The following is a 25,657-nucleotide window of genomic DNA, read 5'->3' on the forward strand; positions in this document are numbered from 1 at the left end:
AAAGAAAATAGAAAAGAAAAGAGAGTGTTATTTGAATTATTTTAGTTAGAAAAAGAACTTTATTTATGGCATATTCTCTTCTCTTTTGTTGGTCGAATATCGCATATTCTCTTCGGGAGCAAGAACAAGGCCTTTGTATTTATAAATTAGGCACTTTGGTTTTCTTCTCCGCTAGATCAATTCCACGCTAAAGATCGAGTCATAAGCTTTTCGACGTAGCCAAAGTCATGGTGACCGGGTTTTTTAAAAAAGAAAATAGGGATAAGTGCATTGTAAGTCTTAAAATTTATCACGAAAGTGTAATTGAATCCTAAAACTTTCAAAAAATACAGGCTTGGCTTCTCTGTTGATAATTTTTATCTTCCATGGCATTCATTCAGTTCAGATGCTACCATCTTAACTGTGATGATGCACATCATTAGCTCATGCGTGATGCCACATGAGTGAACTGATTTCAAGACACGCCACCGTTAGAACACTGACAAGAAGGGGCAATTCTTTGAATCAAGGCATCCGAAAAGAGTCTTAATACAGGAAGAGCACCATGCTAGACTGACCAGGGATTGGGAAGTTGAGCAACATGAAACCATGAAAACAGTACCAAAATTTACAACGACAAGGAGCAATTACAAATTATTGAGCATTTGTTCTTAGAAATTATCAAATAACATCATTTTGAACTTAATATCCTAATATGTAAACAATCTCAAATGCATAGAAGTCGCATTCCACTGTATTGATGGCAGCATTCGTAGTGACTGAAGGGGGTCATGGACCAAGAAGTCAGCTATTTTATCAATCAAGCATTCTCAGGACTAGATCCAATCTCCTTGTAACCAGCTGCGTCATTCTTCATACCCAAAACATTTTCATATCTGGTTTTAGTAGCGAACTTATATAATCCTTACATCACAATTTTCAACTGGAATAATTGAAAAGCCTTACTCTGAGACTTCCAGATGTAGTAGAAACATCCACTCCGTGCCACTTTTAGAGCAACTTTGCAAAAATAAGAACCGTTTTAGTTCTTTCTTAACCCGAGAATCACCAGGACAACATCCACTAGCTTTACTAATGAAGCGCAGCTCTAAAACTTGTCACCAGAAGTAGGAAGTTTAACGAGTGAGAATTCATATGAATGCACTTGCTGATACAATATAAACTTTGTTTCTAGACATTAGGAATCACCAAGTGATTCAACACTGCTTCTAATAATCTTCCAAGCATCAGAAGCAGACAGAGAGCTATTAAAGGAAGCTGCGCAGACAACAGTATCATCACCATGAGAGCTTGAATAGAGACCAGAAATGACAGTAAAGCTTCTACTTCAGCATGAAGACGCAAACCTGAACCACAAACGACTCATTTTGAAAAAAATTTCCAAAAGAATTCTAGATTGTTGTTGGGCATTAAATTAAACCAATACACTAGATTTAAAGAAGAAAGATTACAGATTCTTGGACAGTCCCGTCCCAATTTTGAGCACCATCAAGCATATAACTCTCAGAGCTTTTTCAACCTTCCAATACCATCTGGTAGCTTTTCTATGTTACTATGATCAATATCCAGAACTTCCAAATTTTTCAAATTTTCTATCGATTCAGGTAAATCCAGTTGAGTCAACAATTTCAACTGCCCAATTGAGTCGGGGATCTCTCTCAATTGGTGGCAGTGTCCCAATGACAAGCACTGCAATTCCACAAGGAACCCGATGCTATCTGGAAGTGCCACAAGCTCGACGCAGCCTGATAAGACAAGGGTCGACAAATTCACCAAACAGCCTATTGAGTCCGGAAGTCGACGCAATAATATGCAATCCTTGGCACTAAGTGTCTTTAGCTTCTTTAGGTGACCAATGGAGGAAGGAATTTCTCGTATCATAGTTTGATCTAGGAGAAGTTCCTCCAATTGTTCTAGTTTACCCATTTGAGGAGGCAGCTCCTCCAGACCCGAGCATCCACTCAAGTCCAGTTGAGTCAACAATTTCAACTGCCCAATTGAGTCGGGGATCTCTCTCAATTGGTGGCAGTGTCCCAATGACAAGCACTGCAATTCCACAAGGAACCCGATGTTGTCTGGAAGTGCCACAAGCTCGATGCAGCCTGATAAGACAAGGGTCGACAAATTCACTAAAATGACCTATTGAGTTCGGAAGTCGACGCAATAATATACAATCCTTGGCACTAAGCGTCTTTAGCTTCTTTAGATGACAAGTGGAGGAAGGCATTTCTCGTATCATAGTTTGATCTAGGAAAAGTTCCTCCAATTGTTCTAGTTTGCCCATTTGAGGAGGCAGCTCCTCCAAACCCGAGCATCCACTCAAGTCCAATTGAGTCAACAGTTTCAACTTCCTAATTGAGTTGGGGATCTCTCTCAATCGGTGGCAACGTCCCAATGACAAGCAACGCAAATTCACAAGCAACCCGATGCAGTCTTGAAGTACCGCAAGCTCGACACAGCCTGATAAGATGAGGGTTGACAAATTCACCAAACGGCCTATTGAGTTCGGAAGTCGATGCAATAATTTGCAATCCTTGGCACTAAGCCTCTCTAGCTTCTTTAAATGACTGATGGAGGAAGGAATTTCTCGTATCATAGTTTGATCTAGGAGAAGTTCCTTCTTTAGAGAACCGATGGAGGAAGGAATTTCTCGTATCATAGTTTGATCTAGAAGAAGTTCCTTCAATTGTTCCAGTTTACCCATTCGAGGCGGCAGCTCCTCAAGACACAAACATCCACTCAAGTCCAGTTGAGTCAACAATTTGAGCTTGCCAATTGAGTTGGGCATCTCTCTCAATCGGTGGCATTGCCCCAATGATAAGCACCGCAGATTCACAAGGAACCCAACGCTGTCTGGAAGTGCCGCAAGCTCAACACAGCCTGATAGCACAAGGGTCGACAATTTCACCATATGGCGTATCGAGTCTGGGAGTCGATGCAATAATTTGCAATCCTTGGCACTAAGCACCTCTAGCTTCTTTAGACAACCGATGGATGAAGGGATTTCTCGTATCATAGTTTGATCTAGAAGAAGTTCCTTCAATTGTGTTAGTTTACCCATTTGAGACGGTAGCACCTCAAGACACAAACAGCCACTCAAGTTCAGTTGACTCAACAATTTCAACTCCCCAATTGAGCTGGGGATCTCTCTCAATCGGTGGCAGCGTTCCAATGATAAGCATCGCAAATTCACCAAACGGCCTATTGAGTCTGGAAGATGGAGCAATAATTTGCAATCCTTGGCACTAAGCATCCCTAGCTTCTTCAACCTTCCAATACCATCCGGTAGCTTTTCTATATCACTATGACCAATATCCAGAACATCCAAATTTTGCAAATCCGCTATCGATTCAGGTAATTCCTTGATCATCGTCCACGACAAATCCAATTGAGTTAGAAATGCCAACTTCCCAATTGAATTGGGGATCTTTCTCAGTTGGTGGCAGCGTCCCAATAAAAAGCACCGCAAATTCTCCAAATGGTCTATCGAGTCCGGAAGTTCGAGCAATAATTTACAATCCTTCACACTAAGCGTCTCTAGCTTTTGTAGATAACCGATGGAGGAAGGAATTTCTTTTATCATAGTTTGATCTAGAAGAAGTTCCTTCAAATGTTCTAGTTTACCCATTTGAGGCGGCAGCTTCACAAGACACGTACATCCACTCAAGTCCAGGGAAACGAGAGTCTCCACGTCTCCAATACAAGGATCAATTTGCTCTAATTTGTCACAATCTCTGAGGATCAAAATCTCCAAACTTTTAAAAGCGGAGAGGTAGAAAGTACTTTTTAAAGAACAACAACCTTTAAGGTTGAGAACCTTCAGCTTTTCTGCCATCTGTAAGATAAAATATATCGTATGGTTCAGCTGGGAGTTGTTCTCTACTCAAGAGAAATGAACAAAAAAAGTGTTTGTTATCATACCATCATTGAACGCCATCCTTGCCAGTCATCTGAAATCGAGCTTCCTGACAAATCGAGTATGACTAATTCCCTTACATGTAAGTTGTTTGCTGCGAAAGTTGGGGGACACTTCCCCCATTTGAGCCATCTTAACTTGGAAAATATTTCATTAAAATCTCCAGTAATATTCACATCACTCATGTGAAGTAACCGCAAGCTCGGTAAGTTTCTAAATTGTTCACCCGTAAATTCGCAGCTCCCTTGACCAATTATATCATCTGAGTTGCCTTCGTCAGCAATTCTCTTTGAGTTGCCTTTGTCTAAACAAATGGCTTGAATTATATTAGTACCCTACGAGAAAAAACCAAGGCTCAAAAATATTGCATCTAACCAACTCAATGTAATTATATCAATTTGATCTCGTAAGCCTACTTTTCTATAGAAAGCTCGATATAAATTTCAGTTCCAAACTTATAACTAAAAATTTCCATAAAAGTTCATGCAATTTATTAGTTTCGTTATTAAGAAATACATTAAACACTAATAGAAGTTATCGAGATAATTACAAGGTGCTTCGTCAATTTCACTGACACTTCCTGCAATCAATTTTTAAAATATTTTCAATCCACAACTATGGGAAATTGTCATTCTAAAATAAATAAAATCTTCACACGTTATTTTTTATTTACTTGTTTTCGTAACTACTTTTAGTACAAACAAAATGTGTGCTCTCTAACTAGTTGCACAAAGAAGAGCACACCCATCTATACGATCACATAAAGGAAGAGACTTTGTTTTTTAGGGGTTTTACCCTTTTCTCTTCCCTAAATACTGCTGTCAAAGTCTTTAAGAAGACATTTAACGGAGCAGGAACAGGTGAATTACGAATACCACAAAACAACCAAAGTATAACTTACTAAATCAATGAGGATGACTGATATTCCATTTCAGTTGCATTAACTAAATTTCAAAATTAACGAGGATGATTATCTTGGATTTAGTTTTTTTTTGGTTGGTATCTTGGATTTAGTTGACAAGATCATAGATGTCAGCTGACAACCATAAGAGAGATAAGACTCACCTCAGTTACATTAGGCTTAATTATAAAGCATACCTTTTAATTACCTGGGTCAGTATTCTGCTTCTCTCAATATAGACACTGAAAAATCTACATTTAAGTATTCGCTGGTCAGTTTTCTACATTATGTTCATGAATGGGTTCCCTGTTAATGGTAATGACTTTCTAAACTTCAAAGGCAGAAATTTGACAAGAAACCGCAACACTTACTAAGAGAGAGCAACCTCCTTGCTCCTGATCACGTCAATTAAATAATAAAATGGAAGAGCGTGTTCACTGAAACTCAACTGACATTAATTAGAGGACTAACATCATCTAAAACAAGAGAACATAGACTTCAGAAGCAAAAGAAAAAAAATATGACGTTACCTTATTTCCCTCTAACACTTCCATGGCTTCCTCGTAATCCCACAATCTACTACGTTCGTGAGGTTTGTAGTTTTCTCTACGCACAATTTCCCTACCAAGATCTCTCACTTGCTTATGCATTCCGAGCTCATGATTATCGCCAATATTTATGAATGACAAAGATCTCAGCACTTCAATTCCTACCCTTGGATAAAAGCCGCAGGCATCCCACATGTAGGATGCAACTCTTGCATCATTCCCAATTAAAAGACAAGCAATATCCAGAAATATTTGTTTTGTATCATCCTCCAATGCTTCATAATTCATCCACAACGTGTCTCGCACTGCCCAATGAGCCGAATTTTGCATCTTCTCTATTGTATCTGCCCATATTGCTTGTGTTTTTCCGCACAAAAATGAACCTACAACCCCCAGATCTAAGGGAATCCCTCCTACTGTAGAGACCACAAGACGAGAGAGAGTAGAAAATTCACTTGGAGGAGAGTCTCTTCGAAATGCATGTCTAGAAAATAGGATCAGAGATTGCTTCTCATCCATTTCCTTAGGCTCGTATGTGGTGTCCACTCCACCCCTATCAAGAACACTCTTATCTCTGGTGGTGATAATGATCCTACTTCCAGGTGCGAACCAGTTAGGATTTCCAACCAAAGCCTCTAACTGATTAGTTGTATCCAAATGATCAAGAAGAATTAGGACTTTCTTATCTTTAAACTTGGATGAGATAAAGTTAATTCCATCATCCTTATTATGCAACTGATAATCTTTTCCCAGTATATCAAAGATTAACTTGCTTTGCAAGTGCTCAATACCTTTTTGGTTACATAATTCTCCAACGTCCGCAATGAAGCTATGATGCTCAAATAGAATTAAGAGCTTGTTGTAGATGACTTTAGCAAGAGTGGTCTTACCAATGCCAGCCCTTCCATGAATTCCCACACAGAGTCTCACTAGAACTCTTATTTATCAATTCCATAACCTTCTCCACACGACTATCAATTCCGACCAAATTCTCCATAGTATACAACAGCATCGCCCCTGTCTTCAACTCTTTCAAAACTTTTTGGACGACCAATTTTACCAATTCTCCTTCATGCCTATCAAATAAAATGAGTTTAATAATATAACTATTAGCCAATGATACCACACAATAGAACTTGGGCATAAACAAGGTGTGCGTTAAAGAATGAAGTACCCATCAGCATCTTTCTCTGATTCCCATCCCTGTAAGAGACTGACTTCTTCGAGCGCTTGCTTCCATTCCTCCACAACCCTTTGGTCGAAACGCCTCCAGTTACAATAATAACGAAATGCCTCTCCAAAACTACCGACTTGATGCTGCACAGCCGCGCGTTCCACTTTGTAGAATATGGGCAACAACCGTCTCTTGCACTCCATCATTTGAACTAGTACGTCAAGGCACCATTTGCTGGCAGCGTAATTCGCGGAGATAATTGGGATCAAAATCTTACTGTTCTTAATGTCTTCCACAAATTCCAGGCCGATGTCCTCGCCTGGGCGGAGCTCACCATCGTCTCTGAAGACATGGACTCCGGCATCGACGAGGCAGCAGTAGAGGAGATCGGCGAAGGCTCGGCGAGTATCGGTGCCTCTAAAGCTCAAGAACACGTCGTAATGGCTTTGAATTGGCAGGATTAACAGAGCAGGCGCCCCAGGGTTCGGGTCTTCCGCTTTTCTGTGTGCGCTTGCTCTCCTCTTATCGAGAAGCTTGTACGCGAGCACAGAGAGAAGGATCGGAGCGACAAGCGCTGCGATATAGTTGCGAATAACGAGACGATGCATCTCTTCCTTGCGCTGACAGACTCTGACTTTTATTTCTCCTTCGAAGTTTTGACTCTCAAGGGTGAAGGAACTCGAAATGATTCAGGAAAATATATATCCCCTTTTGCTTGAGGAAGCCGAGGACTTCTCTTTTTATTTTTTTTTTTATTTTTTGGCTAGAAACTCCAGCGGAGGAGGTTATATATGCCTTTTCCTTGTATATATATATATATATACACGTTTTTGTTCTGAGGAGGTCTCGGTAATTTCTTTGCCTTTGTCTCTCCTTGTGGGTTTGTTGGGAGGTTTGAGAGGCATTTTCCCTGTAAAAATTCCCTTGTGAGAAAATCTGGAAGAGAATTCGAAGAATTCTATACTAAAATCAAAAACAGATAAAATTGCTTGCCATCTAGCAAAAATTTGTTTAGAAGCAATATTTTGAACATCTTTCTGCAAAACGTTTTTTGCAGATTTGCAATCAATTCTTAGCAAAAATTTTTGATTTAAAAAATCTCCTTGGAATTTTGAAATAGAAAGGACAATAGCAAGAATTTCCTTATATATATAGAGATACAATCACGAGGAATTTAGGAAAATTTTCAGATAAGATTCTGAAGTGAGGTTATTTTCTCAAAGTCTGAAGTGGACACTGTCTCAAATAAGTATCTAACTCAATCTCAAATAAGGGTCCAAACTCACTATATGACCAAATCTTATTCACAATCAGGGGCATTTTCGTCAAAAGCCTTTTATATTCTTTCCTTATCATTTTCTTTTTTTCTCTTCTCTCATTTTCCATTTGTTTTTCTTTCTTTCTTTCTTCTTTTTTCTTTCATCTTCCTCGCATCTGGTGCTTCGCTCTGCATCACCTCCCTTTTGCACAGCATCATCAACCTCCCCACCAGCGAGCTCGTGAGCTTCGCGTTCTCGCGCAAGCTCTCATCAATCTTGGCGACGAGGAGCCGGATTGAAGTTATGCGCCGCCGGTGACCTTCTCCAACGAAGAAATCCTCAGGACGCCTGGGAACTGTTGGTCGAACAGCTTCCTGAGCTGTGACTTAGGGGTGAAGAACAGCCTCTTGATTTCTTGGGTTTTCAGAAGCTAGAGACTTAAATTATCGATTTACGTGAAGACTTAGAACAATTTCATCCCTTTAATGCCACATTTCCTTAAATTTGAGGGGATGTTGGAATCGCGCCCTTCGAGCTCTCTGAAATCGGAGGAGTTTGATGAGAGAGTTGAACTGAATTTTGAGCTTATGTAGTAGAAGAGGAATCAGCGACGTGACGATCATCAGTCACCGCCGGAGCCATGACACCAAAGATCCTATCCTTTGACAACAATTCTCAACTTCATCATCATCGCGGGCCTTTCGGGGCGATATTGGGAAGCCGATACTGAAGTCACGGTTGGGGAGGATTTTATTGTCGGAGTGAATAATGGAGTCAGAGGGAGCTGATGCAGAGCGAAGGACCCGGCATGAGGAGGAAGATAGGAAAAAACAAGAAAGAAATAAAGCTTTTGGCGAAAATGCCCCTGATAGCGAATAAGATTTGGTCATCTAGTGAGTTTGGCCCTTATTTGAGATTTTTTTTTTCTGGTCAAGGGCCCTTATTTGAGATCGAGATGGCCAATCTTTTCACTTCGTACCTTTTTTCAGAAAACGGCATCATTTTATGTCATTATTTGAAATTTTCCCAGGAATTTACGCCATCGAGGGAAACTCCCGAGGTAGCGCGAGGTCACTCCCTCCCTCCGCCAAGTAAGATCGGGGCATTTGTCCCGGGGGATTATAACTCCCTATGTAGCACAGACACGTTCAGGAGGCCAACGTATCGGTATCCGACACGTGACATGTGTCCGACACGAGGTCAATAGGTGTCGAAAATCCGACACGCGGTCAACGCGCCGGACACGTCGCCGACACACGAGTCCGGAATCCCGACACGCGATTCCGACACGCACGGATCAATTTTATAAATTTTCAAAAAATTAGGGGTCAAAATGTAAATATATATATAAAAAGAAAAAAAAAACGGGAGAAAGAAAAAAGAAACCCTAGTCTTCTCAGCCTTGCCTCCGGCCCTCCCTCACTCCACGACTCTTCTCATCTTACGACAATCTTGCCATCCGACGCGGCCACACATACTCTCGACAGTAGCCATTCTTCCCTCTCGATCTTCTCCCTCTTCGCTTAGCTCGCGTCACAGCTCCGTGTACCAAGAGCCATGTGGAACAGCGCCGGCAACGGTTAGATTGCTCTGCCGGGGACCAACGGCCCCTCCGCGATCCCCCTGTCGCCCGCGCCGTAGCCCTCGTGCACCGTTCTGCCCTCGTGCACCGTTCTGCCCTCGCCCCTTTTTAGTACTCTGGTGTTGTTTCTTTGGTTGGGTATGTGATTTTTGGGAGTTTCCGTGAATGATGTTTTCTGAGTTGTAGGGGTTGTATTTTTTGTACGTTTGCAATAGGGGTTAGGGCAAGGGCTCCTCCTCTCTGCCCTTCTCTGCCGCTTTCATCTCATTATTTGCAATAAGGATAATTATCTTTCTCGATGCTTGCTTGCCAATTATGTTATTTCTAAGATAGCCTGCAAGTTTGATATGCTAGGTCTATTTGGTGCAATGGGGATGATTATTGGAATGGAACGTAGTTGAATTTGTAAATTAAAACAATGAATGATATTAATAAATGGTGGATTAATGTTTTTAGTGTAACTTCATTCTTAGGCTCTCTTTTTTTATTTATTTATTTGTGAATTTGAATCAAATTAATTTGATTGAAATAATCAAAAAAATGATAATTTATCATGTATATATAAAAATATACATTTAATATACAACATGTCCTAACGTGTCGAAATTTTCTATTTTTTGAGAAATAACGTGTAAAGTGTTATGTCGTGTCGCGTGTGATTTTGTTCCTACAAAGATAACTCCACCAGTTATGCGGTCGAAACAACACTCAATCATTGAGGCTACCCCTTATGAGATCTTATATATTATCCTTGGACACATCAACGGTAATAGATAGATCCATAATTAATTACTAGGGAAATCACATTCACGATCCCTAAATTTTTGGAAGAGCACTTTTTTGACCTTTTTCCTTTCTTTGGTTATGATTCTTATCGTTGCGCGATAATTTAGGCTCTTTAGTCAAATTTATGCTCAAATTTGCTGGAAATTATTGAGCCACCATCAGCTACTAACATGTGGCTCTTGCTTATACAAGTCTCTAAATGTAAATCACCATTTTACTCCCATTTACACCAAAAAAGAACCAATTTTGGTTATTATGGACAAATGATAAAATTAGTCGATGAGAGTAGATTTTGATGAAAGGTAAAAGTCATTGATGAAAAGAACAGTAAGACAACTTGATCAGTAGTGATATTCGGGAATATTTAATCTCTTGAAGATAAATGTCAATAACTTGAAGAGTATAGTATCGACAACCAAGGATGTGGATTCCAGATACTTCGTCGTAGAATAAATTCTAGCGTGTATCCTTGCTGTAGTTTCTAGGTGCTTGGTTGTTGATTAAATTCTGCGTTGCATTTTTATGTCTTCAAGCTTTGTCGTCGATTTAATTTTGGCAAAATTTGTGTACTTTCATTTCCATTTGAAGTGAAGTTATCGGTTTCTTGTGTACCTGTGATATTTCATGTCCAGAATTGCCACATAACCTCTCTCCTTTAATGAAAGCCAAAGAATGACTTTCAATGAAAGGTACTTCATCACGGACGCAAATTCTGGCGAAATAAGTCCTTTTAGACTGTGTTTGGAATTTTAGTCAGGATAAAACTAAATAAGATAATATATGAAGTATTTTGCTATATCTAATCTATTGTTTGGTGAATCACAGGAAATAGAGATGGTAGGAATCTCTCACTATTCATTGTTGAGTAAACCACAAATGCATAAACGGTGATAACCTCCATTAATTAAATGTATCTCAAATAGTAAAAGAGTTCGTTACATTATTCTAGAGCCACAGGTTAGTCAATGACAAGAAATGTAAACAGGCTATAGCAATATCGACGAGGTAAATCGCCGAGAAAATGTCAAATCCAAGAAGAGAGAAAACATTATTATTCACCTTTGTAATTCTTGAAAAGTTGGTGCTTTGACTCTCTCACCACTTCCGTGAAGCTTTAAGGTGAACAACAAAGCTACGGAGGATAATGGACTTCGACTCTCTGAGGAGGAGTTTTGACGTGAACTAAAAAACTATGGAGAAGTTGTGAAATTTCAACATGAATCAGAGATTCGGAAAAGAAAAAGACATGGAGGGTAGGGATTTTTTTAGAAATCTCGTCGCCCCTCATTCTTCGAGAATTTGAAAGATCCTTTTCAAATTTGAATTTGTTCATTTAAATTATGGGTTACTTCATTTTTATTTACTTATTTTTAATATATTTCCATCTCTTTTCTATTTCTTTTCCTTTTTTTATTTCTTTTGTATTCTCTTCCATCATTCCTTAATAAAAATTTAAAATAATAAACTATACTAATATACCTAAAATATGTAATAACTATAGATACTAGATGTGTGTGTGTGTGTGTGTGTGTGTGTGTGTGTGTGTGTGTGTATATATATATATTATAGAATAGAAAGAAATTTGAGAAAATAAATAAAAATAGGAACTAATAAAAATGAAAATTGTTGTTTTTCTATTACTTTGAATTTTCTTGTTTTGTATTAGAATTCATTTATTTTTCATATCTAATTATTAATTTAATAAGTTTGTTATCCAAGAAATATAGCTTTTATACCATGGATATGAGAAATCCTATCCACATTTATCTCACCTCCCCCATGAGATTTTTTTATTCGGGTTATATCCCTTTTATATCCGACTTTATCCTATATTGGGCATGAACCAAACATGAAATAGGATAAATTTTAATTATATCTAGACTTTTATCCACACTTCCAAATATAGGTTTACTTTTTGGAGTATCCAAATTTATTTTCTGTATGGTACATCTTCTCCTTTGCAGTTTTAGCTATGAAAAAAAGTGTTGCAATTTTTATAAGGTATTTGACAAGCACCTTGCAGTATCTCAAAAGCTACAACAGCTTATAAGAAGATGTCCCATTTTCGATGAGATTTTAAGTACGTACTTTTACATTTCCATTCTACATAAAATTTAAATGATGTTGGTTACTAGTTTAATACACGACATTTATAAATTTGGACATATATGTATGTCTTTATAATTAACATTGATAATTGGAGGAACATTTTCACAAGGCACTTAATGTTTGAGAGTTGATATTGACACTCTGATACTAATAGTCTCCTCGCTACATGAAAAAGTTCTTACAATCAATGTAATGCGGATTCATTAGTATTCCTAGAATCAAAAGAATTCCTATAATTTTTTTAGAAATTTTGCGTATTAAATAGAGAGTTAAAGTTGTTAGAAAACTTAAAAGTTATCTATTTTTTTCCTGCGAATAGTCCTAGACATGTGTATATGGATTTGAACTCAAGAATGAGGACGCAATTGTCGCATAATGTGTGAGGGTACTGTCAATCTGAGTAAGCACGCTTCTAAAGGTAAGAATCACCCATTAATAGTTGGTCCTGATTTAATATTTTCATAGAATTTTCAATGGAAATACAACAAAAGTGATTAAGTTTTTGTCAAAAAATGATTTATGGGCCATTTTTGTCACTAAAACAAAGTAGAAAGCATTAAAATTGATTGTTGTTAAAAGAATGTGATCAAAAAGCATGATTCGCTTTAGAGGCTTGTATACGTAGACGTGACATGCGGCATTTTCTATTATTTTAAACTGAAATTCGAGGGAAAATTTCAAATAAGGGTCTGAAGTGAACTGCGTCAAATAAAGATATGAAGTACCATCATTTTCTCAAATAAGGGTCTAAAGTAGATTTTGTTTCAAATAAGGGCCTGAAGTAGTTATATCTATTTCAAATAAGGGCTTGACTTTCTAGATGGTAAGGACATTTTTGTCTTTTCACTTTTTTGAATTTTTTTCCTTTTTTCTTTCTTTCTTTTTTTTTTTTCTGGTTTCTCGTTTTGTTCTTCACCGGTGGTCAGCCATTGACCATCGGCGAAGCCCGGGGAAGGGCGTTGGGTGAGGCCGCCCTCGCCGGCCCTCGCCAAATCTAGGGGAGGGTTGCCTTGCCAGATGCCGATGAGGCCGTCCCTCGCCAGATCAGGTGAGGGCGACCCTCGCCCAGCCCTTCTTAGGCGACTAGCCACCAGCAAAGAACAAAGAGAAAACTAGAAAAAGGGAAAAAAGAAAAGAAAGGAAAAAAAGAAAAAATAATTTAAAATTAAAATTGTCTTCGGACGAAAATGCCCTTGACTAGCCGAAATATTTCGTTAGCCAGCGACCGGCGAGGTCATACCTTATTTGAAACTGTCATGGTCACTTCAGGCTTTTATTTAAGACCGACATGCCACTTCATGCCCTTATTTGATACAAAGTCCACTTTAGATCCTTATTTGAGAAAATGAGGACATTTGAAACCTTTATTTCAAATTTTCCCGAAATTCGATGAAAGGACAAATAATCGTCGAAGGTAGTAGAAGGAATACTTTTATGACCATAAAAAGTATAAATATAAAAATTGATCTCCCTCAAATTGTAGAGACCAAATACAATTTTACCTTGATTTTATCTGTATTGAAGAACAAACTAAACAAATTTCTACTTGCAAATTATGAGAAAATTGTTCAAGAAGTTTTAAACCTATTGTACGGCGGCCAATATAGTCCAAGACCATTCAATTTGGCATATTTAGTCCTAAACGTTTGACGATTTGCTAATGTAGTTTTTTCCGACCAATTTGACTGAAAATTGCTAACATGGGTATCGGTCGTCCACTGTGGCACGGTTAGTACTGACGTTGACAATTTTTAGAATTTTTTTAGAATTTTAGAATTTTTTTAGAATTTTTTATTTTCTTTATTTTCCTTTCGTGGGCCTTCATTTGTGGCCAACGAGGGTCAATCGATAAAAGCAAGGAAAACAAAAAAATAAAAAATAAAAAAATTTATAAAAAGTAGCAAAAAATGTCAACGTCAACGCCGACCGTACCATGTGAGCGATTTTTGATCAAAATTGGTCGGAATGACTACATTAGCACATAGTCAAAATATTTAGGACTAAATTGGCCAAATTAAAAAGTTTATGACTGAATTGGTCGTCGTACAATAGATTTAGGATACTTTGAACAATTATCCTTGCAATAATTGATGAAATAAATGACAACCATTTGTTTATGAAATAATTGATGAAATAGTAACATAAAAATATAGGATCCCATTATATAATGTCATCAATTTTTCTGAACTCCGAATTTGAGCAAATTTTTGTTTTATCCTCAACCATTTTAGTTCCTTTCCTAATTGAAAAATTTTCAAATAACACCTTCTCATCTATTTAAGAAATTTTTTTGGTCAAGCTACTAAAAGCGTTGATCAAAATTGTATCGAAATTTATAAAATTTCTTTAATTAGTGTTATATAAGTATCGTCGAAGTGCCCGTCAATAAAAATTTTCTTTCTTATTAACATAATTATGTCTTGGTTATGCTAGTAAATGAATAAAATGGACGGTCATGTGGACTTATTCCACGAATCCTATTTATATTGCTCCAAAGGGAAAGAAAAAAAAAATCCTACGGACATAACAACGTTCAAAAGTCAAGGCATCGAGGACATCAATCATACAGTAACTTTTCAGAGCCGACCCTTGTCTTATTTCTACTTTTTTATTCCTTTCCCACGGACTTGCATATTAATGTTCGGAGACCGTGCTTTTGTGTCCTAATGTTTGAGTAAGAAGCAGGAAGCACGTGCTGGCCCACCACCGATGACCTTTGCAGAGGGGCAAGTGAATTTACACTGATCACCTTTTTGCTTCGAAGCACAAAATCAGGCCCGTTTGGTAACGTGCCAAATAGTAAAAATTTCTGTTCTTTTGTTCCCAGAAATAGCTTGGGAACAAAAATGCGTTTGGTAAACTTTTTGTTCCCGGGCACATTTTTGCAAATATTTATGCCAAGAAACAGTTTTGGAAGAGAAACAAAAAATAAAAAAAAGTTACTTCTTGTTTCTCGGCACAATTTTGAGAATCAATTTTTTTTCTTCTTTTTCTTTTTTTCTTTTCTTCTTTTTGTGTTGCTCTTCTTGGGTTGTGGCCGATCGCCGGCGACCGGCCACAGCCCAGGCTCGCCGGCCGGCGGCGGAGGCGAGGGTCCCTCCTGCCGGCGAGGGCGAGGGCTGGACCCTCGCCGCGCTGGGCGAGGCGGCTCGCCATCGGTCATGGCGAGGTCGGCCTCGCAGAGCCGGGACGGCGAGCCGCCTCGCCCGGCGGCGAGGGTCCGGCCCTCGCCCTCGCCCTCGCCCTCGCCGGCGGGGGACCCTCGCCTCCGCCGACGGCCGGCGAGGGCGTCACAGCCCTCGCCGGTCCTGGGTTGTGGCCGATCGCCTGGGTAGAAAGAAAAAAAAATAAACAATTCAAAATATTATTAAAATATTATTAATAAAAAGAAATTCGTGTGTAGTTACCAAACGCATTTCTGTTCTTTTCTATTCTAGGAATAGAAATTTTGGACAGTTTACCAAATGTCTTCAAATGCACAGAAATTATTTCCGAGCACAGAATAAAAAAAAATTATTTCTGTTCAGAAATAATTTCCGGACACAAAATAATTGTCATGCGTATCCTCATGTGCCAACCTCCTTTCTCGGGGGGTGAAGATGGACAATTCAATACCTTGCTGGTCTGACTGGACTGACTTTCTTCTGTTTTGGTCGGACTGTCTGGACTTACTCGAGGGTAGGTGAAATGCAGATGAAAGGTGAAATGCCATACTTCTTGACTAGTCATTCATTGACTGACAGCGGTAAGCACCACCCACCTTTTCATAATACCGATTATAGCCTTCTGCTTTCTCAATATAAATAACTTTTGGGTGATCATCGCCGGTATGTAAACTTCTTCTAAGGTCAAATTAGAAAGATAGAATTGCTTACAAATAGGCATTACAATATAAAAAGGAAATGGGCTAAAATAAAATAAATAATAAAAAGACCAAAAAGATATATTGCATTCTAACACAAATATATGGAGAGATTGAAAAGATTGAAGAAGAATCCAACTTATTATAAGCTCATTTATCCAACGCGACAAATTCAAATAGGAAATGAATCAGTACGCAAATAACAATTTGGGTAAAGGAACAAGCTAAAAACGTACATGATTAGTAATTATCGTTTATACATCATCTTTCACTCGAGCAATTTACCTAATAACTTTTTATTATATACATCAACTTAATGAAATTTCTACCTTAAAATACGTTCACTAAATTTAATTCATATAAACCAATTAATAAAAGTAACTAAAGTGATATATCATATTTTAAATATAAATTCATTGTAGTCGTTTTGTCTTGTCTTACAACATTTTTCGAATGTGCTTATTGTAAAATACATATGAAGATTAAAGCATTGACTAATAAAATCAATTAAAAAAATAAGTTTAAGTTTATAATCTTTAAAATCATATATTTGTCTAATGTTTAATTTCAGTTAACTTTGACATCGTATCATTTTATACAAATGAATCTATTTTACTGAGAAATCTAAGAAAATTTTGTGTAAGCTCGAGGTGGTTGCACAATCCTAGGTTGTGTAGCTTGATACACCTAATCAAATATATCAGCGATTTTATCAATGCAGGTGTTGCGAAGAAGTGTGCTGTTCCGCGGAGATCCGAACTTCAAAGACACAAAGGCTGCGTTTGGTCGACCGGATAAAAGCCAGGATATGATATGTTTTATCTTATCCTGTGTTTGGTGGTGGTCCAGGATAGGATAAGGTCGGATATAGACCGGATATAGACAGGATAGGATAAGGTCCGTCATCTTCATCCCCACACCTTGTGCGCTTTCACCAAAAAAATTTCTCGGCTTTTTTTCCTTCACCGACTCCTCCGGACCCGTGAATAGCAAAAAAAAAAAAATTTATCCTATCCGACTTTAAATCCGTAGTCCACCAAACAGTGGATAGGATATGAAGAAATCCCATGATTTCTTATCCTATCCTATCCAGTCATATCCTGTTTAGAAATCCGGACGACCAAACGCAGCCAAAGAGTGGCAAGCAAGATTCTGTTTTTTGTTTTCGCACCTACACCCAAAGCGCGGGGAATGAATGAGTGGTAGCGTGTATACAATTAAGGGCGCGAATGATAACCATTCTATTTTCCTATTTTTCTTTGTTTTGTTCCTAAGAACATGTTTAGAACAGAAATCTATTTAGTAAAATAATTTCATTTTTTATTTCTGGGACAAATTTTGGCCCAGAAATAGATTTGAAACAGAAATGAGAAGTTAAAGTATTTTACTTTTCTATTTTTGAAATATAAATAAAAATAATAACTCTTTTTTATTGCTCACCCTTGCCGCCCACCGCTGCCCACTCGTCGCAAGCCGCCTGCCGCCAGCCGTCCGCCGTCCGCCGCCCGCTCGCCGTCCGTCCGCCCGCCCCCACTCGCCGCCCGCCGTCCACCCAAAGCTCAATAGTGGATTCTACAACAACGAAGTTTATATTTAACCCAGATAAAGAAATCACGACAATGTGCCTTATGATTTTACGTGGAGAATCATTTTGTCACATAAACTCTGTAGTGTATCGACGTATAAAGATGAACGAACAAGGAATACGCCATCTCACAAGCACCATTGACACGGTGCTGTACTCATGAATAATACTAGCCTAAGAATGCACGAGTGTGGTGAGTCAATTTCAGATCTTGAGTGAGGAAGGCAAATTCAATGTGCGGTTCGTTGTGTAGTACAAAAATTGGTAAGTTACGATTTTGGCCAAAAAAAAGAAGAATATACAAAATACTGTTTTTATTTTTATTTTGCTAGAACTATATGAAGTACTGTTAATAAAAAACAAACCGAGGAAAAACAAAAAGATGTCCTAAATGACTATCGTTACTGGACTGGACATATAAAGACTGTGTATCAGTATAAAGGTGCGGGACTACTTGTAAGTTTGTGAACCAGTTGGGCCTATCCTTAAATGAGATTAGGCCACACATTCCTTATTCATCAGTTGTCGAATTTAGCTGCTCGAAATCCAATTGGTTTGAATTTATTTTTTGATTAGTTGATTATTTCCTCTAAACCGGAATGATGTTTTGGCTCTGCACATACTGGGAGAAAAGTATGTCCAAAAATGCATTATAATACGTACCGTGGGTCATTCATAGATGATAAAAATCAGAAATCAGTCTGTTTGAACTTGAGGTAGCAATTTCTTCTTTTTCCCATTTTTTGCTGAAAAAGAAAAGGAAAAAGAGAAGAAATTCTGAATCTGAAGAACATGGCCTCAGCTTGATACTCTACTGCTGCCATTTTGCTGATATGATGCATATTATTTGCTGATGCCAAGTGAATCGACTGATTTTTGGACCTCCTACTGTTAGTACACCTAATTATCCAATTCAATTTGCGCAAGCTGTAAAAGAACTTCGGCAAGTAACATCTCGAGAGGGGAAAAAAAGAAAGAAAAAGACAGGGCAATCTTAGAACAGGAAGTGCACAAAGCTAAACTTGATTCCGAGGCTTCCAATCGCAGTGGATATATCCGTTCCAAGCCAACTCCGGCAACAGCTTCCAAAAGTAAGAACCTCTTAAGTTCTTTATCAACCAGACAGTTTAGGAGGCAAACATCGAATGACTTTACTGATGAATCGAAGCTGTAAAACCTATCAGCATGACATACAGTGAGAATTCACATCAGACCTCTTGCTCATAGGATAGTAAGTAGGAAGTCTAGTGACGATCACTAACCGAGTCCGTGCCGATCCATTTCAAAGCTCGAAAACCACTTTGTTCGTTGATTCGATAGAAGTAATTATCGTGCCTGAATCAAACATCATTGTCCTTATACTTCGAATTGACAAACTGTTCACATCTAAATTTTGGCACACCATTTAGAAATAATTCATAGAAAATTAGGGACTAATCTTTAACCCCTAAACAAAAATATTAAACTGCATAGCAAATAGTTTCTGGAGCATTTGCATTAGTAGTTACTTAAGCCCATACAGTTTGCATATTTATTGGACCAACAGTAGATGGGTTTGAACGGATAGTTCTGAACTTCACTCAGATAATTGAACTGAGCCCATAAATTGAACATATGACCAAGCCCGTAATCCCTGTGCCCCGTACACGGATGACCTAAGGTTGGAAATATTGCATTCTTTGATTAAATTTTAGGGCAGTAAGGCAGATTATATTCTGCTGAATAAGGGGACACAAGGTGAGATACGTTGAAGGGGCTGACAATAAGGAAGATATTTGGTGGATTTGGAATAAAAGAAAAGGAAACTCACCAAATTTTGAAGGGCAAAAGTACACCACAAGGCCATAACTTGTGTACGGCGATCACTTTGGTGCCATAACTTTTTTTCGGATCACTTTGGTGCCAAGTCGGAGCAAAAGAGATCACTTTAGTGCCAATTTGGCCGGAAATCCGACGTGGCATTTTTATTAATTTTTATGCCGACGTGGCTCGCGGAGAGTGAGTCGGCCTGTCTGATCAGCATTTTTAATTTTAAATAATTTTTTAGCGTGTACGAGTCAGCATTTTTAATTTTAAATATTTTTTTTCCTTTTTTTTTTCTTCTTTCCTTTTTCTTTTCTTTTTTTCTTTTCTCCCCTCGCCGTAGGCCACCGTGGCCGGGAAGGGCCGGGCGAGGCGGCCTTGCCCATGGGTGGCGAGGGGCGGCCGACCCTCGCCGGCGACAGGCGAGGCCGGCCCTCGCCCGGCCCAAGCGAGGCCGCCCTCGCCGGCCCTCGCCGGCCGGCGAGGCGCCTCGCCGGGGTTGCCCTCGCGGCGTCGGGCGAAGGAAGCCCTCGCTGGGCGGGCGAGGGTCGCCCTCGTCGGATCGGCGAGGGCGACCCTCGCCGGCGTCAGCGAGGGTCGCCACGCCCGACTCGGGCGAGGGCGACCCTCGCCCGCCCGGCGAGGGCTTCCTCACCGGCAGCCGGCGAGGGTCGCCCTCGTCGGATCGGCGAGGGCGACCCTCGCCGGCACGCCGGCGAGGGTCGCCCTTGCCAAATCCGGCGAGGGCGACCTCGCCCGCCCAAGCGAGGGCGACCCTCGCCGGCGTTGGGCGAGGGCTGCCCTCGCCCGGGCGGGCCTCGCCTGTCGCCGGCGAGGTCGGCCGTCCCTCGCCGGCCATGGGCAAGGCCGCCCTTGCCCAGCCCTTCCTGGGCTTCGCCGGTGGCCGGGCCGGCCACCGGCGACCGGCCGGCGAGGGGAGAAAAGAAAAAAAAGAAAAGAAAAGAAAAAGGAAAGAAGAAAAAAAAGGAAAAAAATATTTAAAATTAAAAATGCTGACTGTACACGTTGACTCAGCCTCCGGCGAACCACGTCGGCGAAAAAATTAATAAAAAATGTCACGTCGGATTTCCGCCCAAATTGGCACTAAAGTGATCTCTTTTGCTCCGACTTGGCACCAAAGTGATTCGAAAAAAGTTATGGCACCAAAGTGATCGCCTTACACAAGTTATGGTACTTGTAGTGTACTTTTGCCAATTTTGAAGGAGGATGAAGCCATATTCGGTGGAACTTGCAAAGCAAGTCAAGAATGGATCTTTTCTCTTTAAGAAAGAGCATGAGTGATAATAATAAGATCAGAATTTTAGAAGCAAGATAAGATTCTTCAAGGTAAAAAAACAGGGAAATAGTGGATATGAGGGTTTTACAAAAAGAAAAAAGATTCAGCATTATCGCAGCGATACAATCTTCACAACCCCTCACATGCACCCATATATATTTACTTCCACCGTGAGTCAAGGGGGGCCGCACAAACAGAAAATACACGGCCACAATTAGAGAGGAAAAATCGTGAGTAGAAAGGGGGATAATAGAGAGAAAAGAGCGACACACAGAGACAAAAGAAAAGACAAGTGAGAAGTTCACCATTGAGGGGAATACACGTGTTCTTGAGGAGCCAGAGATGAGAGGGACGTGAATATAGAGGGAGTTCTCCTGGGGAAGCTCGAGTGGTTTTGCTGGGTGAGTGGAGTGGATCAGTGAGTGAGTGAAAATGAATAAAATATATAGAGCCCACAATTGAAAGAAGCTCGCGGCCAAGAGGACCTTCGGGCCGATTCTTCATCAAGAGCTCACCCTCACATCCCATCATCACGTTCTTTCTTCCTCAGATTTACGGACACAGCAAGCCCGATGTTCACCAAGTCCAGCCGTAGCGCCCTGCTGCTACTGCCATCAACGTTCATTGCTTCAGCGACGCCAGAATCAACAATTCGAACAACAACGAAGCAGTTCCCAGTTGCACCGCAGCCACGTGACCTTGTCTAACATGGCCGTTGTTTCCTTCCTGGCCGAAGACGAAGCACTTGTTCCTGTTCCTGCTGGCGCTGTGACAATGACGCTGCTGCCGAGCCCAAACCGAGACGACACCAGGCTTGCTGTTGCTGCTCGATCATGATCCGCAAGACCTACCGCACATCGCGAGCTATTGCTGTTGTGATCCACCGAGTCACGAGCTCATCTCTGACGATCAGCCGTGCTATCTTGTGCCGTTAATGGTTCCATCGAATTAGTGTTTTCACAGGTTCTCGAAGGCTTATCTGCAGACCAGCATCACCGAGCCGAATACCATCGTAAGCTCTGCCGTCGTCCCATCCAAGCCACATCGTGAACCACTGCGAGCCGTTTAGCAAACCTTGACCGTGCGCCCCTTGGCCGAGGCACCATCGGTGAGATCCACCTTGCCGTGAACTGCTGGTCACCCGCGACCTCGAGCCTATTCCGTCGAAGTTCAAATTTAGCAACATTATCCACAAAATTAGGTAAAATCTCTTTAGAATTTGATTTGGATATTTTATTGTCTAATATATGTTTATCAATATCTAACATGCATATTTTGAGTAATTGACACATATTGCTAGATAAGATTACTTAGTTTAAATAGGATTGCATGTTTAGATAAATTCTAAAATAGATTCCAAATAGAATTTTCCTTAATAGATAGGATAATTTAGGTAGTATTACATGTTTAATTACTATTGCATGTTCAAAATAGTTTTCTAAGGTGGGATGGGGTTTAGGTTAAATTATTCACTAATATGGACTAGATGATTATTTATTTCAAATAGTTTAATTAAGCTATTTATTAATTTTGAATTTTAATATAAAAATACCAAAAATATTATGTGCATGTCATATAGTTTTCATGTTAGGAAATCGCATCTCATATAGATTAGATTTTATTTCAAGATAAAAGAAAACCCCAAAAAACACTTGACCGCTCTAGTGTGTTTAATTTCTTTACATTCTTGCAATTTGCTTGCTCAGTGTTATTTTAATGATTGCGCATCCGCATGATCACTCTTTACATGTTAGTAATCAAATATTAGTAATCAAGGTTAAAATCAATCCAAGCTGCCAACGTAAATATTTTCAAGTAATGGTACTAAAAAGGCGTTAGAGTAATCCAGCGTAATCAAGTCTTCTAACTTATTGAATCTCTAGTTTGTAGAAGTAAAGTAAATATCTCAATACTGGATTTCTAATCGACCCACCAAAAATATATTAGTGGAGGCTCCTAAGTGAAAATGATTCGCATGTTAAATAACTTGAACTTAAGTTGCGAATTGATATGGGTTTGGGAGAGTCCAAGCTAGGTTTAGGCTTAACAATCCATTAGCCAAGCCTTAGGTGGTGTACCTTCAGGAGGGTCGCCACAATCTGTGACAAATTTACTCAAAATTAATTTTTTTACCACAAAAAATCCAAACTGGTACACTTGTGATAACTTTACCCCATAAAGGTATTTTCACTTTCAGCATTTGATTAGCCAACAAAAGTACATTAATCTTTGTATTTGTTGAATATATCCTAGATCGCTTGATAATGGGCTTGTATACTCTTTATATACAAATAGTCTCTCTCCACCTATTAGCTTAAGTTTTTGGGTTAATATTTAAATATGGTATTAAAGCCAGATTTTGCCCCTTTCATGTGTGTGTCCACCTCGGTTAGAAAAATTCCACTTGCCACTTCTGATCTGATTTGCACGTAAAAGGGAGTGTTGAAAATATCCCACATCGCTTGACCATGAAGTTTACATGTTTTTAAATTTTATATTCTAACAGTATTGGCTCGGTGAGGGCTGTGACGCCCTCCCCAAGTCAAAGCGAGGGCGTGTGGCCCCTCCCCCAGATCAAGGCCAGGTGAGGCACCACAACCCTCGTAGGGTCTAGGCAAGGCTGCAATGTCTAGATCGGGTGAGGGTGTGGCGGCCCTCGCCAATGGCCGACGAGGGTGTCCCGGACCTTGTCTGTGGCTGGCAAGGGTTGGCCGATGACCCTTGCCGACACTCAGTCCAAGTGCTTGAAGCCACAATAACTTGTGATAAGATTTTGTGTATTTTTCATGAGATTGAATGATCATTGCGCGAGGAATTATGCGATGCATTGAGAGCATTTGAGTAAGTCAAGTGTATTATAATATTAATTGTATCTTGTGGTGTTTTTCTTGTAAAGTAGATTGCATCAACTAAATCATGTAAATCTACAATTTATTTTCTTGTTCTATTTATTATTGTGTTCTATTGCTTGTTCTCGTAACAAAATTTTATGAGTAAAATTTTAAACGTATTATATATAGGAGCTTTCAATTTCCCCATACCTCTTCCCAATACTTGATTTTGTTTTTGTGCTCAAATTATATATATTATTTTATGTTCTGCAACTCGACACATCGAAAGCTTCACTTGCTCACCAAACTTACTTTAAATTTTATATTTCCTACCATCTGATAGCTTATTTTTTTAGTAACAGCCTTATGCGCTCGTCCTGTCACTTGACATAAGTCCTCTCTCATCAAAGCTTTCATTTATCAATTGAGAACGAGACAATCGAGTTTTTACTTTGATAGGTATCTCCCTTTTGCTTTTTCTTTATGATTTCCAAATCTCTATTTTTTTTTTTCGTTTTGCTATTGGATTTATCTCTCATTCTATGATTCCAAATCACTTTTGTTTTTTTTTTTGTCAAAAAATCACTTTTGTTGATATAGCCCTTCCTTGCATCTGTCTAGACCTTTTTTTCATAACTAAATTTAAGAAAAATAGTCATGTAGATCCTATAGTCCTCTCACGATCTTCACTTTTATTCCAAATACAATTCAACCCCTTCTTTTTAATGGGTTATCATAAAATAACAAAAGGGAAAGTGTGGTGCTTTGTTAATATAAACGTTGTGAAAAGGCAAAATGCTGAGGTGTCAAGTCTTTTGCAAACTTTGGTAATTCAAAGCGATGGACTATTCTTTTGGAACCGTTGCAAATAGCTTTTTATCCTTTAACTCTCTCCTCATGTCAAATCTAGACCATGTAAAATGAAAGATTAAGATGAAGCACATTATGTGGGACCATCTTTGTGCTCGCATGATGAATACATTATTGCCATACCAATAAAGTTGCCCCAGTTTGCACCCTTTGAATGTAGGTGAAGACGGTCTCGCGTCAATTCCTTCTTGCAAAGGTCAGTAGCGGATTCTAAAACAATGAAGTTTATATTCAACCTAGAAAAAAAAATCACGAAGCGTGTTATGATTTTAAGTAAAAACTCTTCATGTTACATAAACTCCGTAACGCACTAACATATTAAGATGAACAAACGATCTCTCTCTCTCTCTTTGCGCGCACAATACACCATCTCAACTAACTTTGCGCGCACAATACACCATCTCAATTAACGAATAATCACATAGCACAAGGCCGTGCTCATGAAGGTAACACTAGCCCAAGAAATGCATAAGTCTGATGAGTTGAATTCAGATCCTGAGCCAAGAAGACAAGTCCGATGGGCAGTTCCCAGTGTAGTACAAAAACTGATTAGTTGTGATCTTGGTAAAAAGCAAATTACATATGAAGTGCTGTAATAAAAAAACAAAAGCAGGAAAAAAGAGATGTCCTTAAAAGAGTCCTAACTGGACTAGACATATAAAGACCATGTATAAGTAGCAAGGTGCTGGGCCTACTTCTAAGCTTGTGACCGAGTTGGGCCTACCTTAAATGTGAGGCTGCCTTCCTTATGCATAAGTTGTTAACCGGGAAAATTATCAAAACAGTCTTCAATATTTTGCAATTGAGATAATTCAGTTCTAAACATATTTTTGGCTAATTCAGTCATAAACCCTTTGTATTTGTGTCAATTCAGTCCATCCAACCAATTTTGGCTGGCCGACGCTAATATGGACGCTGGCCGACCGCCCAACGCTAACGTGGCAATTTTTAATTTTTTTTTGAATTTTTTGAATTTTTTTTCCTTTTTTTTTCTTTGCTTTCTTTCTTCCCTTGGTGGGTCCAACCAGGGGCTAGGGCTGGCAAGGTGACCTCGCCATACCAATCAGGGCGATGACCTCGCCCGCGACGGCGTGGTCGCCCAGATCTGGCCATGGTTGGGCGACATCGCCATCG

At 39.4% G+C, this 25,657-nt stretch overlaps 3 protein-coding genes across 3 annotated transcripts; all 3 read right to left on the minus strand.

The window, feature by feature from the left end:
- Window positions 1-852: 852 nt before the first annotated feature.
- LOC130140095 (disease resistance protein RPV1-like) lies at window positions 853-2,124 on the minus strand. The gene has a single exon (XM_056318568.1). The coding sequence runs from the start codon at window positions 1,924-1,926 to the stop codon at window positions 1,504-1,506; it is 423 nt and encodes a 140-aa protein (XP_056174543.1). The 5' UTR covers window positions 1,927-2,124; the 3' UTR covers window positions 853-1,503.
- A 22-nt stretch (window positions 2,125-2,146) lies between these two features.
- Window positions 2,147-6,277, minus strand: LOC130138833 (disease resistance protein RPV1-like; the record flags this gene model as incomplete). The annotated part of the gene is made up of 3 exons (XM_056314080.1): window positions 5,348-6,277; window positions 3,922-4,251; window positions 2,147-3,835 (listed from the first exon to the last, which is right to left on the minus strand). Coding segments are annotated over exons 1-3 (2,556 nt in total), but the record flags the coding sequence as incomplete, so codon positions are not given.
- A 246-nt stretch (window positions 6,278-6,523) lies between these two features.
- LOC130138841 (disease resistance protein L6-like) lies at window positions 6,524-7,147 on the minus strand. The gene has a single exon (XM_056314140.1). It carries the CDS (start codon window positions 7,145-7,147, stop codon window positions 6,524-6,526), a length of 624 nt encoding a protein of 207 aa, XP_056170115.1.
- Between the last annotated feature and the right edge of the window lie 18,510 nt (window positions 7,148-25,657).

The sequence above is a fragment of the Syzygium oleosum genome, unplaced genomic scaffold, assembly GCF_021117445.2.
Source record: "Syzygium oleosum isolate NSW1041296 unplaced genomic scaffold, Sole_v2.1 Sole_v2.01, whole genome shotgun sequence".
NCBI lineage: Eukaryota > Viridiplantae > Streptophyta > Magnoliopsida > Myrtales > Myrtaceae > Syzygium > Syzygium oleosum.

What these genes read in the sequence shown, in the direction of transcription:
- LOC130140095 (XM_056318568.1), bottom strand. Translation starts at nt 1,926, where the DNA reads ATGGGTAAACTAGAACAATTGGAGGAACTTCTCCTAGATCAAACTATG.
- LOC130138841 (XM_056314140.1), bottom strand. Translation starts at nt 7,147, where the DNA reads ATGCATCGTCTCGTTATTCGCAACTATATCGCAGCGCTTGTCGCTCCG.